General features: G+C 37.2%; 2 protein-coding genes across 7 annotated transcripts in view; one reads left to right on the top strand and one right to left on the bottom strand.

The window, feature by feature from the left end:
* The window catches only part of SMC4 (structural maintenance of chromosomes 4), a 45,589-nt gene extending 31,467 nt beyond the window's left edge, over nucleotides 1–14,122 (bottom strand). The window contains exons 1-7 of one of the 2 annotated variants that reach the window (XM_025914119.2): nucleotides 13,964–14,122; nucleotides 12,672–12,815; nucleotides 11,613–11,791; nucleotides 10,980–11,171; nucleotides 9,329–9,505; nucleotides 1,651–1,815; nucleotides 1,258–1,385 (exon numbers count right to left, since the gene is read on the bottom strand). In XM_025914119.2, the coding sequence (XP_025769904.2) occupies nucleotides 1,258–1,385; nucleotides 1,651–1,815; nucleotides 9,329–9,505; nucleotides 10,980–11,171; nucleotides 11,613–11,791; nucleotides 12,672–12,810 (980 nt within the window). In that variant the 5' untranslated portion in view covers nucleotides 12,811–12,815; nucleotides 13,964–14,122. The other variant, XM_086674608.1, reaches the window with a different exon arrangement.
* A 291-nt stretch (nucleotides 14,123–14,413) lies between these two features.
* Nucleotides 14,414–20,313, top strand: part of IFT80 (intraflagellar transport 80) — a 143,652-nt gene continuing 137,752 nt past the window's right edge. For 3 of the 5 annotated variants that reach the window (XM_086674611.1, XM_086674610.1, XM_086674609.1), the window contains exon 1: nucleotides 14,414–14,569. The gene's annotated coding sequence lies outside the window, so the exon portion shown is untranslated. The remainder of the gene's footprint in view (nucleotides 14,570–20,313) is intronic. The other 2 variants (XM_086674612.1, XM_086674613.1) reach the window with 2 other exon arrangements.

Below are 20,313 nucleotides of genomic sequence, written 5' to 3'. Positions count from 1 at the left end.
GAGCACAGGCAGTAATTTTTATGACTTTGGCAGTAGCAACATTTTTCTAGGTATGTCTCCTGAGGGGAGGGAAGCAAAAACAGAATTAAATTACTGCGAAGACATAAAAAGCTTCCTCACAAAAAATGAAACAATCAACAAAACTAAAAGAGAACCTACTGAATATGAGAAGATATTTGTGAATGACATATCTGATCAAGGGTTAGTATCCAAATAAAGAACTTATGCAAGTACTTCTACCAATCAACACTAAAAACCCAAATAGACATAACAGATATTTCTCAAAAGACGACATCCAGATGACCAAAAGACACGTGAAAAGATGTTCAACATCATTCATCATGAGGGGAATGAAAATCAAAACCACAAGAAATAACAATGTTGGCATAGATGTGGGGTAAAAAGGAACACTCATGCATTATTGGTAGGAATGCAAACTGGTGCAGCCCCTGTGGAAAACAGTAAGTAGATTCCTCAAAAAATTGAAAACTAGAATTACCATATGACCCAGTAATTCCACTACTGCAGTTTACCCAAAGTATCTGAAAACACCAATTTGAAATGATATATGCACTCCTATGTTTATTGCAGCTTTATTTACAAGTGTCAAACTATGGAAGCAGCCCAAGTGTCCATTAATAGATGGATAGAAAAGATGTGATACACACACACACACACACACACACACACACACACACACACAGGAATATTAGCCACAAAAGAATGAAATCTTGCCATTTATAATAACATGGATGGATCTAGAGAATATAACATTAAATGAAATAAGTCAGAGAAAGACAACTATCATATGATTTCATGCATACGTGGAATTTAAGAAGCAAACACAGAAAAAAAAAGATAAACCAAAAAAGACATTCTTAACTAAAGAGGACTGATGGTTACCCAAAGGGGAGGTGGGTGGAGGATGAAAGAGGTGAAGAGGATTAAAAGTATACAGATCATGACGAGTACAGGGTATAAAATTGTTCAATCGAGTATAAAATTGTTGAATCACTACAGTGTACACCTGAAGCCAATATAATGGCATGTTAATTATACTGGAATTAAAATTATAAAAATTAAAACAATTAAAAATTAAACCAATTACCATTAGTACTATGGTAAAAAATTAATTTAACATATTCATTACAAAACAATTTTTAGTTTTTTTTCTACTTCAGTCTTTATTTTTCTGTAATACAGAAAAAAGGGCTTAATGTCAGAAACTAATAAAAATTGATAAATTAATGTACTTACATGTAATATTGACAGACATGATTCTTTTTTCTGAATATTTCATTTTCCAAGGTAAGAAATTTAATGGCTATGTTTTTCTCTCCTTCTAAGGCATCCTTTTCCTTTTCTACCAGCTTAACTCTGTTTAACTACAAAAATTTAAAGTGTATGGATTATTCAAATATATTACACATGTATATACCTGAATTTCAAATATACCAACATGAGACAAAAATATCTACCATATTAATAAAATACTGCTCAATTAAAGGTAAATAAATATAAAATTCAATCTAAAACAGTAAAGAGTTTTTCAATAAACATGACCTATTATAAACTTAATATTTGACTCAGTAGAATTTGTTCAATAAGCAAAACAGTCTGATTTACAAGAACAATCTATAGAAGATTCACCTTCTCTCCTCGATGTTCATTTAATATTTCAACTCTCCGACACAAGACTTTAATTGGCTCATTTAGCCGTCCGCAACCAATTATATCTTCTAAATATTCAAGCATACCCTCATCATGTTCAGTCTGGCCTTTTGGCTTCATCATAGCGATTTGTTCAACTTCACCCTTAAAAAAAAAAAGTTGTATTACACATTCACTTCATGTTTAGCTACAACAATCTTAAGTGAGAATTAGGAACAATTAACAAACCCAATACTAATGAACAAATAAATGATAGAAACCAGTAGCTTAAAGAAATTTAATAGGATATAAACAAAAATGTTTTTGATAGTTTTCATTTTCCCTGATGGTAAGAAATGTATGTTTATACTCCCTTACATAAACTCTTACCAAATTGTAATATACATTCACATACATGTATACAGCCAAAGAAAGATTCCCTAGCTTAAAATTTCATTCAATATATATAAAAAAAAAGTATTAACTTTTGTATAAGGCAAAACTGAGCAAGGTATTCATATAATCTATAATTACTTTGGCAACATTACCAATTGTTAGTTAACATAATTAGAGCTCCTGTTCTAAAACAAAGAATTTTCAAGATCCTTCATGGCTTAACTGCAGTAGGAATCCTGTCCCAAGATGGTTTATTATTAAACTTTCTCTATAAACCTGGGGTTATGAGCTCCTCAAGAAGTGCTAAGATTTATAAGGATGTCTCAAACTTAATGTTCTAAAACTTTCTAAAAACAAGACCATTAAATAAAAAAGGAAATTACCTATTCCTCATGGTAATAAGAGAAGATAACCAACTGACTGAAAACTAGCGAAAGCTCCTGGTACATATGAAATTGGAAAACTTTTATTTGCAATCATTAATATAACAGCTTTGAAGTGTGATTAAAATTCTTAGATTAACATTATATATTTGTATTTATGCAACTCAATTACAAACAGAAAAGAAGAAAAAAAAACCCACAATCAGTAACCTTCAAGGCTGACTGCCAGGCAGCCATTTAGTTTCATGGTGGAGAAAATTTTGTCTGAACATGCTCAGGCAAAATGCTGCTACTTTACTTCACAGGAGTAGTTGCCTGTGCTATTACAACACAAGAAAAGGAAGAGGCAAGTAGAAAAAAAATACAGGTCTTTATTTCAGCAAATAGCAAAGGTGAAAAAAAATCAAGAAAAACACACAAAAAACCTATTACTTCCTCAATTTAAATATTCAAAATATTTAAATATGAATAAACCTCAAAAACCTGGGGGTGTATCTTGTTAATGTAATGACAAAGAGTCAAAGTTACCAAAAGCTCCCACATAAATATAAAGTAAACAAAAACAAACCACACAAAACCTTAGGGCTCCTGGCAGGCTCCGTTGGTAGAGCATGCAACTCTCTATCTGAGAGTTTTGAGTTCAAGCCCCATGTTGGTCATGAAGTATACTTAAAAACAAAAACAACAAAACACAAACAGGGGCACCTGACTTTGACTCAGGTTATGCTCTTATGGCTTGTGAGTTCAAGCCCCACATCAGGCTCTCTCCTGTTGGCACAGAGCCCACTTCAGATCCTGACTCCTTCTCTCTCTGTCCCTCCCCCCACCTCAAAAATAAACATTAAAAATCCCACACACAACAAAACCCCAAACCCAAAACAAAAAACCCAACCTTAAAAATAAAACAGCTCACCTTAAATTTAGTCATTGAAAGGCATAACTTTTAATATTTTTATATACTGTCACTCTTCTGTAGTCTGACAACACAACGAACATGATTATCAAACACGAAGTAAAACACTATCCAAAGAGCTTGTTTTTTTTCTCTATAACCTTCAGTTATGTATAAATTACTGCTTTAAACTAAGTGTTTAAACTATGTATTTATATAAAACATTTTATTCTTTCAATTATCAGGTCCTTCCAAATGTATGCAGTATTAGTTTCAAGTCGTAGAGAGGATTTAAGCCTAGAATTATGTCCAAAGTTTTGGATTACAACAGGGCAAATGCCAGCCACTGAAGAGTCTTACTCAGTTTTTAACTAGGCAGGGTTAATCAACAGCAACGCTGACATTTAGGGCTGGATATTCTTTGTTGCAGGGGTCTATGGTGGGCATCACAGGATGTTTAAGAGCATCTCCGACCTCTTACACACCAGATCCTAATAGCATTCCCCCATACCCTCAGCTGTAACAACCCAAAATGTCTCCAGACAACAATCAATGTCCCAGGGACAGAGATGCAAAACTACCCCCAGCCGAGAACCACTCATGTTGAGGCAGTGGTTTAACTCTTTTGGGTTTACTATCCAAACAACAAAAATTATCTGACACTTGATATTCTAATATATTGCCCTAATTCAATTTGAACATCTGTTTTAAGATGAATGAAAAACTATGCCGTGAACACAGTCAAATGGGCATAAAGTATTACTTAAGTATACATTTTTCAGGTAGCCAGAAGTTAGGACTCAGTGTAGCAGTTTACATTGACAAAAATATTCCTAAAGGCATCACACTTCCTGGCCGAATTACTTGCTCAAGGATGGAATAACACTATTAGGAAACTGCCTAGCTTTGGGTAAAGCAGAGTGGCTGCCTCTTTTGAGTTACTTATTCCTCCCTAGTTAAAATGGCGGATATACAATTACGATTTCTTTTCATTCTAACAAGGTTGCACAGTTGGTTGAAGATAAAAATGCTTAAGGACATATCTGAACCAAAATAGTTCCATTACAAGTGCCACATAATGTTCAGTTTTAGATTGTTATAATGGCACTCATTTTTTTTCAACCAGTAATTGTCAGATTCACATTACTGGTATTCCAATTACAGCCTGGAACCTTTCTTATGGCTCTGTTCCTTGATGTCCTTTGCCTGCCTTACCACCTGCTACTATTTGCTTTCTAAGTTTTAACTTAGGGCAATAAGCTCCATACATTTCAAAAAATTTTTTAAAGCATCAACCTGAATTTAAAGTTTAAGGCTCTAAATCACAAATAATGGTAGCATGAAGACACAAAGTCTCAAGTTACTATCATGCTAGCATCTGAAGCCTGCAAAGTTTTATAGGTCTCCATAGTTATCTCTAGTTTCTTAGCTTCAGTAGACCTGAATAAGGTTTTACTTTTTTTGTTATTTACTACAAACTTCCTATGGTTTTAAGTTATATTCATATTGTATTAGAGACATTACACAACCCTGTAAAATATCAACTATCATTTTTAAGAGTAACATAAAAACTGCAAACATATTTCAATATTTGTAATACCAAGGGCTTATATCTTAACTTCTTACAGTGTGACAAATCAGGATACTGTGATTCAGTTACACCATTTCTTTGATAATCTATTTTACAAAATATAGGTTAAAAATCTGAGAAATAGTGATGCTTTTCTTATACAAATGGAATCTAAATTTTAGCAAGCACGAACCATAAGAAATTCAAGTACACAGCTATCAAACTTTTTTTCCGAATAGCGCCTGAAGGATTCTTCTCATATGGGTATTTGCATTAAAACTAAAAGTCCCCAAATTACTAGGCTTTGAGTTTTTATTTTCTCTTGATAATCTTTATTTTCTCCATTTTCCACCGTACTATTATTGTCCTTTACCTTCTGCTAATAAATTTTTATACCTTTTTTTTTTTTAATTTTTTTTTTCAACGTTTATTTATTTTTGGGACAGAGAGAGACAGAGCATGAACGGGGGAGGGGCAGAGAGAGAGGGAGACACAGAATCGGAAACAGGCTCCAGGCTCTGAGCCATCAGCCCAGAGCCCGACGCGGGGCTCAAACTCACGGACCGCGAGATCGTGACCTGGCTGAAGTTGGACGCTTAACCGACTGCGCCATCCAGGCGCCCCAATAAATTTTTATTCTAATTTGCTCTTTGTGAGCTACCAGAGGCCAACAAACCAAATGACCAAGGTAGTATCTGCCTCAAATAAGTACATCAACAGAAAGGGTAATGCTTTAGTAGGTGGGCTGCTTGATATCCCGGTTGCTTAGGAGTAGCTTCCTACTTTTTTTCAAGCTGAGGCTATTAAATCAAACACTTGGATAACTTAGGTGCTACGGATAGAGCTAAAAATTCTTTTGATATAGCACAAATTTATTTGTACAGGCTAAAAGACCACAACCCAAAAAATTTGTATGACATGCCAGCCTTAGAAGTATACAGGAAAGAAAAAGGAAGAAGAAATATAAGTAAAAATTAATCCAACTTCCAAATTACTAATTTGGAAAATTACTAACAGGGGTATAGGTTCCTTTCTACTGATGTACTTAATTTTAGGCACATACTAACCTTGGTGATTTGGTTTGTTGGCCTCTGGTAGCTCACAAAGAGCAAATGAGAATAAAAATTTATTAGCAGAATGTAGAATAAAAAAAAATCTTGGTTCCTATTTAAAGTTCTAATTCAGGTTTTATAATAATAAAGACAAAAACCATATGAAGTTGAAAACTGACAAAACTAAAATTGCCTTAACAGTTGTAGCTTTTAGGGGTTTACAAAACCACTCCTGAAACAGCAATCTTTAATGTAATTTTGAACCATAATAAAAGCATGAAGGTTGTCATTCTTTTAACTTTTAACATTTGAAAGTTAACATTCTTTTAATTTTTAACATTTGGTGCAAATGCACCAAAACCAATTAAAACTCATTTGTAAATCATAGTTACCATGAAATGCCATGGAGAGCTAATAAAATCCTACTTATTTTCACCAATAGTTATTACAATGTGACAAAGGCTCTCAAATTAAGGTATATATAAATGCGGACATGTATAAACATGAAAAGTACCATGGCCAGTTATAATCTTAACACTTTCTGAAGGCACGTGTAAGTGCTTTCAAGAACAAGAAACAGGGTTTTAACTATCTCTAACATTCACAGCATCTTAGCATAGTGCCCCATTAGGTATTCGTTTGAATAGTCAACTAATGAAATTTAAAATGAATTCAAATACTAGAAATGCCTACTTCAAGAAACCACTAAACCAACTAAACATTGTAAAAAATTTTACCCTTATGGGCTTCTAAAATTTAGTGTTTTTTTTTTTTTTTGTTTGTTTTTTTAACTTTTAGAGACAGGATGAGAGATTGTGTGCATGGGGAGAGGGAGACGGGGGAGAGGGAGGAAGGGGAGGGGGAGGGAGAGAAAAAGAGAGAATCTTAAGCAAGCTGCATGCCCAGAGCAGAGCCCAACACAGGGCTTGATTCCATGACCCTGGGATCATGACCTGCGCTGATAATCAACCAAACTGAGCCACTCAGGTGCCCCAAATTTAGTGGTGTTTCATCTTAAAAATAAATTTTCACTTTACTTTAGATTACTTAGGCTGTTAATTACTACCACTGGCCAAACATCTATACATTTTATTCAAACTAATCATTTATGTTCTTGATATTATGATGACTCCAAGTTTCCAGCCTTCCAATCCCAGCTAGTTTTTTAAATTTTTTTTTTTTAACGTTTATTTATTTTTGAGAGAGAGAGAGACAGAGCATGAACGGGGGAGGGTCAGAGAGAGGGAGACACAGAATCTGAAACAGGCTCCAGGCTCTGAGCTGTCAGCACAGAGCCCAACGCGGGGCTTGAACTCACGGACCGTGAGATCATGACCTGAGCCGAAGTCGGCCGCTTAACCAACTGAGCCACGCAGGCGCCTCACCAGCTAATTTTTTAAAAGAGATGTAGGAGAGAACTAATAAAAAACCATATTCTTACTTACCTCCAACTGCTTTAAATTAGTGCAAGAGTCTAAGTTTTCAATAAGGAACTAAATAAAAATCTATAGATTTTGCCACTTTCACTCAAGCTTTTAAATAGGGCATCATTAGTTCTACTGGTCCAATCCCTGTTTCTTTTTCCTAACAGGTGAACTCCTAAGGTTCACCTGTAACTTAATCAAACGGAAATGAATCTATTACATGGGAAGTAAGTTTACCTTGACATTAAAAATATTTTAAATAATTTGTTAAAATGACACAAAAAGGGTGAAATTATTATGAGGACAAATGGTTTAAGCATCCTACGTGCTTCAGAGGCACATATTTAATATAAAGTTGACAATTTAAAAATTACTGTTTTTTACTTCTTCAGGAAATTGTGACTTTATTTAGTTTTCTTTATTACTGAATTATGTACAGAAAGGCTGCACCAAGGGGAAAAAAGTTTACCCTTGCAAAGGTTAAAATGCAGTCCACTTTAAGGAGTCTTGGCACAGGTGTAAAATTTTGACCGATTATCCCAGGATAGTAAATAGCAAATAAAAAATAAACAGGAGTATAGGTTGCTGCAAAATGGTAGTATCAAATACAGTATTACAGAATGAAATAACTTTTAATCCATAGTTAACCAAACCAAATCCCATAATATGAAGGTCCATAAAACAGTTCAATTTGATTAAACACACACACACACACACACACACACACACACACACACACCCCTTTAATTCCACATTTATGTAAATTCAATTGTTTAGAATTGTATCTGCAGCTGATTTCCCCTAACATTCATTTTCAAATAAGTCTGGGTTACAGAAGTATTACAAATGCACTGTGCCTGGTAACAAAAGATAGCAATATAAGTCATTCCAGAATAATGAGAACCAATTGAGAACACTCAGTTATCCTAATGAAACTTTTAGTATCAAAATTCCCAACTTACTTTAAAATCAGTCACAAGACTTATTAAATAATATCAGCAACTATTTTAAATCACAATATAGGTTTGCTTTTATTATTATGCTCTTGAGAGATTCTGGATAGAACACAGGAAAAGAAAAGTAGCTTCCAATCAAAAAGGAATTTTAATGTACCTGATAAAGTTATGTTTTACATTGACAACTTTTTTTTAAAGGTAAGATAGGGAAGAAAAAGTATTTTTCTTACCAAGCAAGGCTGGTAAAACATATCTTTAATAAAGAAGACAGGGTTTCTAATAAAATTCAACCTAAGACCAGGTACTTAGTTTTATAGCCCTTAAAAAGACTTCAAGAGTTGTAATACTTCAGAATGAAATGTCAGTTACTTTCTGATCTTTCAGTATTTAGTGGTTCAAACAAGCCATTCTAACCAAAACAAAAACCAGCTTGGGTAAGCTTTTAGTTAACCATTGTAGTGTTAAAAAAAAAAAAAAAAAAAAAATTAGTAAGGTGCTCAAGTAAAATTGTCAAACACTAAGTGTACAGAGTTCTTTTCATGTTTTTGCTATTTAATATTAGTAGAGATAAAAATAAAATTAAAGGACTATAAAAAGATAATGAATCTCATTTAAAATGTTATCTTAAAGGAAAATACAATCAGTAATAACAAATAGCTGTTATATCCCTGTCACGCTAAAGCAGCACAATAATATTGGTGTTTAATACTTATTTCACTACGCCAATATTTACGTGCTGCTACAGCGGAACAAGTATGTCAGTCCATCCAAACATAAAATGTGCGTCTCACAGTGAAAAAATAATTTTGAATGAATTTCCTTAAATTTCTAGAGCAGCAAATAATGATTCGCATCTTGACTGTAGTATGTAAACCATGATGTGCTGCTACAGTACTTTAAGGCCTCAAAAAGTACAGGATGCATCCAACAGGGGGATACCCCTCTAAACTTTATAGAAAAAAAAGTAACGAGTAAGAAGATGTCTAAAATCTTTAATAAACTTACCTGTAAGATTAAAAATCTATTATGGTCCAAGTCAATTCCATGACTTCGAAGAAGATTTCCAACATCCTTAAACGTTGTCTTCTTCCCACTTATGTGATAGACAGAAGTATTGTCTCTGTAGGCAGTTCTGGATACATAGAAATTACTGTTAGGAATGACTTCATAATCATCCCCTTCCTGTTTTGTGGAAAAACAAAACCAGAAAACAATTGTTGGTATTAAGTCACAGATCTGCACCAAATTTCACTCTTCATATTGAAACTAATTCTATGGATTAAAAACTTCAATTGAACATGCACATAAACTGGCAGTATTTCTCAGAAATGACCCTCTTAGCAAAGAATAGTTTCCAAGTTGTTTGATCCCTTTCCTCATAGATCACAAAAACCAAAAAGCCAAACAGAAACAAAACAAAAAACCCACTTCCAAACAAGCCTAAAACTCTACTGACTGAAAAAGAGTATTTGAAGGGGTACAAGAATCTCACCATATCTGAAATAAACTCACTCCAACTATTAAACCATGTTGACAGATTAAATTACTAGTCCACTTAGAAAAGCTGCAAGAAATGATCCAAAGAAAGGAAGGTAGGAATGGCGTAACTTGGCTTAGCTTTTGTCTTTTTTTTTTTGGTAAACAATATGCCATTGGAAGGTATAAACAGTTGCAAAGAATTGACAACTACATTCCCCCAATTTTAAAAAAAATCAACTGGATTTTAAAAAATGATGTGCAAATCTACTTTAATAGTAAAACTTGCTTTCTCTTAAAAGCTTTGTCATTTTGACAAATGGCTTTTAAAATTTACACGAATCGAACATAATTATAATACGCAATGAAATCAAACCTGATTTAGTGGCAATCTAATTTTCCAACCTAAATTGTACAATAGAAAAGCACTAAAAAACAAAATTAATATAGATACCATGTAAATTTAACTAAAGCCCTTTACATTAAAAAAAAAATCTAAAATACATAACTTAGAATCCAAATCACATCCTTGCTTCATTATGGAGTTTTCTGTATTTTTAGGTTCCAACTAGTCATTTTTAAGCCATGAATTTCCAAAGTTAATTATTAGATGAGAAAAAAACCAATACCAACCGAACCAGAATCACGTAGATAATATAGACACTTTAGCTAAAATTGTTTCCTTTTCTAGAAAACACATGTATTAACCCTTCCCCTGTTTTAAAAGGGTAAACTGAAGTAGAGTTCTTTCACATTACAGACACACAAGACTACTAATATTAATTAAAATGGAGATGATAAAATTAGTCATCGGTTACATTTTCAAGTTTAGGTAATTTATCTGAAAGCAATAAAAACATAACTTTACACTGAAAGAATGCCTGTGTTGGCACTCAAGATACTAAAACTGCTCAATGTTTTATTCTAAAGTAGCTATCATGAGCTACTTATAATTCATTGCCCTGGCTAAAAATTTTAATATTTTAATGGCTCCCACCACCACTACTCAAAGAAAATATGATCTTGGAAGTAATGAAATCAGTATCCATCCATTCTGCTTTAACCATACACTAATTTTTAAAGGCCTATTTAAGCCGAAAATAATAAATGTGCAATGTATGGAAATCCTGTGTTCCACACTTGAGGCTGTAAATAACTAAAACAGTCAGAAGTCCCTTACCTTATCAATTATCTTCTGAAAATGAACTTCTACAGTACAACTCTGAATATCCTTGTGTTCATCAGAATTGTGAATAAGCACTGAAAGTTTTTTAGATCTTATTTTTTGTGCTCGATAGCCAAACACAAAAAGCATAGAATCAATAACATTGGATTTGCCACTGCCATTTGGCCCAATAATACAGGAAAAGCGCTGCATAAAAAGAACAGTAAAAAAATTAAATTGAAGTTAAAGAAAAGGTCATACCATACTGATTTTAATTTAAAACGCTTGCGCTTTTTACTTGCAGCGAAACTATTAAGTAAAAGTTTTCATTTCAACTTGTTTACTTATATCATATTCTCGATAACAAGCTTCAACGCTTTAAAGAACACCTAATTCTACCTTATTTTCTTTATAAAATTCATTCTAATAAAGAAAATAGTGCCTTCAAACAAAAAACTCACCAATTCTACTCAGAGAGGAAAACTTAACAGCCAAAGAGGTACCAAACATAACCACCAGGATAAACAAAAACCAATTTCAGTTGTTAAAAAACACAGGAAACATACCATGTGTTATCAAGCAGGATATATGATAAAAATTGAAATATACACATTACCCTATTAATAGTTATTTAAAATGGTCAAATACCTTATGAAAAGGTCCCAGAATTTTTTCCCCAGCATAGGATTTGAAGTTCTGGTTTACAATATGAGTTATCATTAGCCGAGGAGCTCCGGCTTCATTGGCCATTGCTGGAGGCGGGGGAGGAGGGATGCTATTCAAAATCTCTTCTAAACTTCTATTATCAATTTCCTCACTCGGTGTCTCTAAGTCAGTCAAAGGAAAAGGAGGGCAAGGGGGAAAAAAAAGCCTGCATTAGTGCAATTAGTTCGGAGGACTACTGCCTGCTAATCTTTGGGGAAATATTATTTATGAACCCTAGGAATCTGTATTTTCCACTTGAAATGTAGTATTATCCTAAACTCAGGAGAAATGAGAATTTCAGCTTAGTTTTATATAAAAAGAAATTCTTAAAAGAAACGCCACCAGTCACAAAATCCCACAAAAATATATCTCTTAAGAGTCAAAACACTACAACATAAAGCAAATCTGGGAAAACCACAACAACCCGATTCTCTGTTCCACGTCTAAACAGGTGGTTAAATCCTAAGGTTCTAGATCCAACTTTCTCCGTATCTCTGAGCACCAGGAACCCTCACTTTGGACACTCAAAGAGCTCCAGCGGCACTGTCACAGGGGCTGCCTAATGTCATCCAATTCCTGTACTCACAAAAGCTACAGTAGTTTCAAGTGAATTATCATCTCTTTAAAAACAATTTAAGACCTGGGAGGTTGTTAGCGTCAAACAACTTTAACATACAATAAAGTTAATTCTGTCTGGAACAAAGTCCACTAGCTATTGGCTGACCATGTCGATTTCCGCGGAAATAAAAGGCCACAAACAAATTCATAACTGCAGCCACGAACTTGCCCCAATCCCCTCCGGCACCGTTACAAGCGAAATTGCACGACCACTCCATCTCTGAAAATCCCACCAGCTTTTCGAGCTGCTCCTCTTGACCTACAGACGTCAACTCCGCAGCCCCTCACCTCCGCGCCCCCAAACACCAGCCAGTCCCGGGTTGGGCGCTGACCCACCCGGGTCTACCAGCGCGCTTTCCTGCCGAGTCGCGGCGGGGTACTCACCTGCGGTAGCAGGGGCCGGGCTGCCCGCGCGGCCAGGCGGGGGTTCCGGCTCCGCGTCGCTACTGGTGCCGTCCGGAGAGTGCGGCGGCTCTTCTCTTCTGCGCCGGGCGGTGGAAGGCTGGGTGCCTTTACGGGGCATGGTCGCTGGGGCAAGGGGAGAGCCGGGAGCAAGTCAGCCCGCCGGGCTGCAGGACCAGGCCGGTACACTTCCCGCCGGCCCCCGCGTTGCAACCGACTAAGCCCCTACCCCACCCGACTCGGGAGGAAACTCCGTCCATCCGTTTCCGAGAGCCCCTTTTTAATAATCCCCGCTCGACGCCAGCGGGTGCTCGTTAAACAAGGCACATAAAAGCCAAGTGCCAAAAAGGCGGGATTCGTCTTAAGTCCGAATCAAGTGGGAAAACCTAGACGTGCTCGGTAATCAAGCAAGGATAGAACTGCTTAAGTTCTTTATATTTTCCTAATGGCTCCTCACCCTCATCCTCCCACAGTATAAGGGTGTAAGAATATTTTCCTTTGATTTCCTAACGAAATAATTCCCATAAGCCGGCATTTACTGACATTCCCACGCTCTCGGGCTAGGGAAGCAAGCGCACAGACTTTGTTGAGAGTTCTATTACCTTCAGGTTTGAGGGACCATCAACTCTTCCTAAGGTACCTAAGACTAACGGGCGACTCGCCGCCCACTTTCCCCGCCATTTAGCTCTTGGCGCCGTTGACGGCCCGAGGGCTTCCAAGTCTCCTCGCCACCGTCCGACCCGGAAAGGCGGCCGGAGACTGGGGTGGACCACTCTCGACTTCTAAATCGGACACAGGCAGCGCCTGCTCCAGTTCAATCGTCTTGGGGTGGTGGGGTTTGTCTCTCCGGGGCCCGCTGCGGAGTCTAGTTGGACAATAAATAAACTACAAAAGGTCACCAGTAAGGGCTCAGACCCGGTGATTAGTCCCCTGAGAGAAGAGAGGTCAGGGGGCCGGGGCACGGGAGACGCCCTTTCCCCGAGAGACCAGCATTTCTGAGAGGAGATCCGCAAGGCTTAGAGTCCGCGTAGTCCCGCACCCCCGCCGACAGACGCTTAAGTAGCTCAGGGAAGTGGCGCCCGCGCGAAGCGCGCGGGAGTCCCGACTGCCGGGAGGCGGCCGAGGGGGGAGGGGTGACAGCGAGAGAAATCTCCCGGCGGCAGCCTCAGCCCAGACTTCGGCTGCTCCAGCTCAAGGCCTCTACTTTCCAGGCGCCCGCAGACGGGGCAGGAAGTAAGAGTGTGACAACCTGATCAGGAAAAGAAGTACTTTACCTGCGGGGCAGCCCAGGCAGATCAAAGCTGGAAACCGTTGTACAGCACCCCCGCTCCTACCGGTGTTTCGGCTCCGGGTCCTTCACTCGAAAATGGCGCCTAAAATACAAACTCGAACGGAAATTCGTTACAAATGCGCGCAGTGCTTTCTGGGAATCACTAATTTGAAAAAAATGCGGCGACTACCACCGCCATCTTCTGGTCGCATACACGCCTGCGTGAATCCTTGGCGGGACCCTGGCGGCCGGAGACGTTTCTAAGTGAAAACGCGGAGCGAAACAGTTTTGCCTGAAGCCTACGGCAACAGTACTCTTATAAAAATATTAAAAAAAAAAACAACAAAAAAACACCTCGAACTGTAGAGGTTTGAACAAGAGGGAAAAAAATGTAGGGCTCCACCCCCTAGGTGGAGGGGGGGCTCAGTCGTCCCCTAACGTCCCTTAAAGAGAGAGCGGGCTTGGGTGACCCGCGGCGCGGTAGTATCGCGAGAAGAAGGAGTGTGCGTAGCTCTTAGAAATCACTATGGTGACAGGGAGGTTGGGAGTCTTCTTGGTAACTGGTCCCAGCTCTGTGGGAATAATCGCCACTGCTTTCCTGCAACTTAAGGTAAATCTCTTTACCTCTGGACTTAGTGAGGAAAGGGTTTGGAAATTGTGGTCATCAGTGGATCCCACCATACCTGTTTTAATAGTGCATGCGGCATAGGGCATCAGTTATTTTCCGTCTCCCTGGAAGCAGTGGGGCTCTGGACGTAGCTTTTGGGATCCGAAGCAGGAAGCCCAGAGTTTGGAGGGAGTAGAGGGACAAGAACAGAAAACCTGGATTGGCGAATAATAGTATAGTCTACATGTGAATAGCAAAGTAATTTCGAATTCATTGGTGTTAGGTCATTAGTGTCACTAGTGAAAGGAGATTTCGGGCTTTTAAAATCATTTGAAAGATTTCGTAATGGAAGAAATGATTTGTCGGTGTCATCTGATTGTCTTTATGAGAAAATTATCAGTGGGCAAATATTTCTCAAGCAACTTGAATGCGTTACACTGTACAAGGGATAATAAGGATTATTAAGCAAATATTCCTGTTCCTAGAGAATTTAGTTTTGTTAGTCAATTTTTAACCTGGAGTCTGTAGTCCTGGTGGTAAGGTGGTTGAGATTCAGTGGAGTTCCTGACACTCCCACGGTCCCCCGCTAAGTTGAATGCGGAATTCCGTGTGTTTGTGCATTTTTCTGGGGAGTTAGTTTTCCCAGCACTTTGATCAGATTCCCAAATCCTAATCCCCCGTTATGTTAACCACTGGTTGATTTGACTATCTCCTATAAGTATTTATTCAGCGACGCTTATGTAGTTGACATTGAGAACTGGGAGCCGTTTTACCCCCCTTAACCTTTGCATATCTAGGGCTGACATACTGAATCACTGATAAGTCTGCTTTATGAATGAATTTGCATTAACATTCTAAGTAAGTATTGTTAAGTCTGACCCCAGGAGCATTATGTCAGGTTCAGTGATTCTCAAGAGGGGTGTAGAGGACACTCCCTGCCAACTGTAAGAATTTGGTGAGGTTCAGAGAGACTGGTGTGGTTTGCAGGAGCATTGACTCCATACTATACTATTCCTTTAAAATTGAAAAAAATAATTATTGTTTTCATATGACAAAGTATGGACAATAAAACTCAATGAAAAAAAAATTTGACTGTTGGTTATATCAAGAAAATGTAGTGATTCTCTTTGAAAGTTTCTGGAATCATTTGGATTTTTGAAGTTTGTAAAATACTACAAAACCTGAGTTGGAGAGGTCAACCATGAAAAAAAGCAAAAACTAGACCAAACTGAGTGGTGTATAAGGGTCACAGATCACAATGTAGTAGAAAGATGTAACATAACAAAATCCCAAATCCCATCATTTTTTTTAACCATATGCTTGGATAATTTACAAAATTTATCAATTTTTCTGAGACTATTTATCATGAAATCAGGATATAATGCCTACCTCATAGGACTATTTATAATTTTCTCTAACACATATGCTGTAAGCATTTGATATTACTGTGTTTACAACACTGACCTTATTAGGGCATGTGCTAAGGATGAATGATGGGATGTCAAGTTAAAAGATCAGCTTATGAAGGGTCTTGACAGCCAGATTTTGGATGGTAGATATGATATAGAGGAAACACCTATTAGAAAAATTTTGAGCGAAGGAATGACTTGATAAAAAAGAAAAAAAAATAACAGCAGTTATATGGGATGTGTTAAGACAGGAAAAAGATGTAGATCAGGCATAGCTTTATTATGTGGAAGGTGAAAAGTGCTTACAGAGTAGAATGGAAAAAATCCAGGCACATTTAGGAGGAAAAATATACAGCTTTTCTAGTTTTTAATAGTTAAGAGTCTAAACACTTAAAGTCAGTCAGATACTATTCTTTGTTGGTGAATTCCTGAATTAGTGATGAGGGGATAGAAAGAAAAATAAGTTAGAGATAGTTCTTGGTTTTACTGTCTTTGATGATTGCTCTAAATAACAGTAGGTCTTAATGACAGATGAGAAAGAAATGTTATTTCAATAAATCAAGTTACCTATGGCTTTAGATTTAGTCGAACCTAACCATGCCCGCTCAGAACAAGTTTTTTTTTTTTTAATTCTTTTATGTTTATTTATTTTTGAGAGAGAGACAGAGTGTGAGTGGGGGAGGAGCAGAGAGAGAGGGAGACACAAAATCCGAAGCAGGCTCCAGACTCTGAGCTGTCAGCACAGAGCCCAATGCAGGGCCTGAACCCACAAACCGTGAAATCATGACCTGAGCCGGAGTCGGATGCTTAACTGACTGAGCCACCCAGGCGCCCCAGAACAAGTATTTTTAAAACATGTTTAAGCCAGATTGTATGATGTAGCAAAGACATAGCAAACAGCTACAGAGTAGACTTAAATCTAAAGTGAAAGTAGGACACTTAGAACAGGTGAAGAAGTGATTTGGGAAGAGATTAGAGTCAAGAAAAAAGACTTGATTGATCCCTTCCAATACTTTGGATACCTCTCATGAAATTAAGAGTTTAATTATAAAAAGAAGCTGGTCAGATTGGGATGACTAATTTACAGTCATTTGGGAAAGTAAAGCAAGTTTCATCTTTCTGATCCAAAATCATCTACTAACAACCATTATGTGTAATTTCAGGCAGTCTGAGAACAGAACCCTCACTTTTTACATTTTAAAAGTGAAACTGTACCACATAGGAAGAAATAAGAATAAATGCAAAGAGAACAATCGGAATTAGAATTCAAATCCACATTTGCAATTCCTTAAGTGCACAGTTAAGTTTTGTTGTCATCATAATAATGTTTTTTGGGGTTCCTGGGTGGCTCAGTTGGTTAGGCGCCCCCTCTTGATTTTGGCTCAGGTCATGATCCCAGGGTCAGGGGATTGAGCCCTGCTTAAGATTCTCTCTCTCCCTCTCCTTGTGCCCTTCCCCCACGCACACTCTCCCTCTCCCTCTTTCTCTTTCACTCCCAAAAAAAAGAAAAATGTTTTTTGTCTGTCTTCTAATGTGGTTTCAACATTCATAAAGTCTGATATTAGATTTGTGGATAAACCTTTAAAAATATTAATCAAGTTTTAGTTAATTATAAATATTTGGATTAATTAGATATTAATTAATAAATAAAAATGAATAAATAAACATGGGTTTATGTAAGTAATGAATAAATACTTAGAGAATTTGTTCAAGATTAATAAATTGATTGGGCCTGACCAGCTCAGTCAGTGTATCGTGTGACTCTTGACCTCAGGGTCAAGGTTCAGCCCCAAGTTGGGTGTAGAGATTACTTAAAAATAAAATCTTTAAAAAGGAAAGATTAATAAATTGACTATAGAACAGCATAGATAATGGTGTATATTCATCTTGATAATATAATGTTATACATTTACACATTATACATTTTATATATGACACATATGCATATGTATAATACGTGTGTGTGTATATATATGTATATACATGCACTTCGTATATTAGTACATGAATGTTATTGAAATTCTCACCTATCTTAACACAAAAAAAAGGAAGTGAGGAAGTGGAATGGTTTTCTGGGGAAAGACTGTTTTGAAAAATGAGTTTGCTTTTATTCATGTAGGTTGGAATTAGGAAAGATATATCCAGTGGGCAGCAGAGAAAGAGAATATAGGTTAGGGAAGAAAATAGGATGAGATGGTACTATGTGAATGGTTGAAACATAAAAATAGATTAGTTTTTAAGGTTGTAAATAAAGAGAGAATAGCACCAGAAACTGTCACTTCTTAGAATCTAGAAAGAAATGATTATGGTAATGTCTCAGGATTCTAGATTATAGGTAACAAGAAAACCTAATCTAAATTGTCTTGAGAAAAAATAAATTGGCTTCCATAATCGAAAAATCAGGTGAGTGTCACTGGATTTAGTGTTCAAATAAAGACACAGGATTTCTTTGCTCTGCTTTGCATTCCGTTGTCTTGGCATTACTTTCATATAGTGGTCTCTGGCACCTACAGGCCCTTCCCTTGGTGTGGTAAGATGGCTATGGTAACTCCAGCCTCAAATCTTCTAAAATTAAAGACCAGGGGTAAGGAGAGTTTTTCTTCCCCATCATTTATTTGAATAAAAGTCCTGGGCCACCTGTGAAACAGTCTCTGTGCAAAGGGAATGGAATGTTCTAATTGGCTTTAGTCTCTCTCATGCTGGCTTCACTGAAGCCACATGGGCTAAAAGTGGGGTAGTGGAGAAAAATTCTTTGTAGCTAGGAAAAGAGTGAATATATGTAGAGTGACAAAAACCAATTTTCACTATGAATAGCTAATAATTATTTAGTTCTTACTATGTTCCAGGCACTTTACTGGATATTCTATATACATTTAATCATAACCAACCTGTGAAGTAGGTATTGTTAGCCCTATTTTATATAAGGAAGAAAACAGAATACAGTATCTGGAAGATCAGTAGGTAAAAGTTTCAATAAGAGGGTCAAATACAGTAGAGACTTTAAAGAGAATGAGAATGGTGATCCTATGAAAAAAATTATTAGTTTTTTTTTTTCAAATGCAGAAATGCGTAAAGAAAACTGAGCCATCATCCAATCGGATAATCCTATGCTAAATATATAAGTGTATAGACATATAAAATACTATGAACATGGTAAAAACTTTAAACAGTACGGAAACATAAAATGATCATTAAAAGCCTCCCTTCTCGGGGCGCCTGGGTGGCGCAGTCGGTTAAGTGTCCGACTTCAGCCAGGTCACGATCTCGCACTCCGTGAGTTCGAGCCCCGCGTCGGGCTCTGGGCTGATGGCTCGGAGCCTGGAGCCTGTTTCCGATTCTGTGTCTCCCTCTCTCTCTGCCCCTCCCCCGTTCATGCTCTGTCTCTCTCTGTCCCAAAAAAATAATAAACGTTTAAAAAAAAAAAAAAAAAAAAAGCCTCCCTTCTCATCCCAATGTCACTACCCTCACAGAGGTCTCCTTTGTCTTGCTCCTCTTCCTAGAAAAATGTTTTAAAATACACGAGCTTAAACATATATCCCTTTTTATTTATACAAAAAAGTGTGTGTTATATAATACTGCTAACTTTGCTTTTGTCATTAAACATTATAGACATCTTTCTGTATCAATACATACAGATTCAATACACACAGATTCATTTCATTTTTTAAATAGTTGCACAGCACTTTAGCATATTGCTGACTGCGGTTCTTTTATGCTAGGTGATGAATTAAAAGGATGAACGAAAGATGACTACTTATTCCAGATTTGAGAATCACATGGTTTATAGGCTAGAATTTATCAGGTCACCCTGCAAAAGGATTATAAATATAGCAAACAAGAATAATAAAAGTCTGGTTGGCAAGAGCTAGGTATAATCATAGCTAGAATTGCAGGGAAATGTAAGTACCACAGCAGACACATATACTTTAGCAAATGCATACAGGAATTGGAGTGGGATGGGGTTGGAGGTCTTCAGTAATTGAACTCTATGGCCTTTCACAAGCCTGCTTCCTTTGCTTGTTATGACTTTGAATCTGTCCCTGGAAATGATGAGCCTGCTTCTCTCTTCCCTGCCAGGCAAGAAATCTTAGCTCTAGTCTGCAAGTGATTTTTTTTTTTTAAGTATTTATTTTGAGAGAGAGAGAGAGAGAGAGAGAGAGAGAGAGAGAGAGCAGGGGAGGGGCAGAGAGAGAAGGAGAGAGAGAATCCCGCAAGCTCCTCACTGTCAGTGCAGAGCTGGATGCCAGACTGTATCTCACCAACTGTGAGATCATGACCTGAGCCGAAATCAAGAGTTGGAAGCTTCACTGACTTGGCCACCCAGGCGCCCCAAGTCTG

This window comes from Puma concolor, chromosome C2 (genome assembly GCF_028749965.1).
Source record: "Puma concolor isolate L17-30 chromosome C2, mPumCon1.1.hap2, whole genome shotgun sequence".
Taxonomy (NCBI): Eukaryota; Metazoa; Chordata; class Mammalia; order Carnivora; family Felidae; genus Puma; species Puma concolor.
Note: the sequence above shows the minus strand (reverse complement) of the source record. Positions and strands in the feature narration are given on the sequence as shown.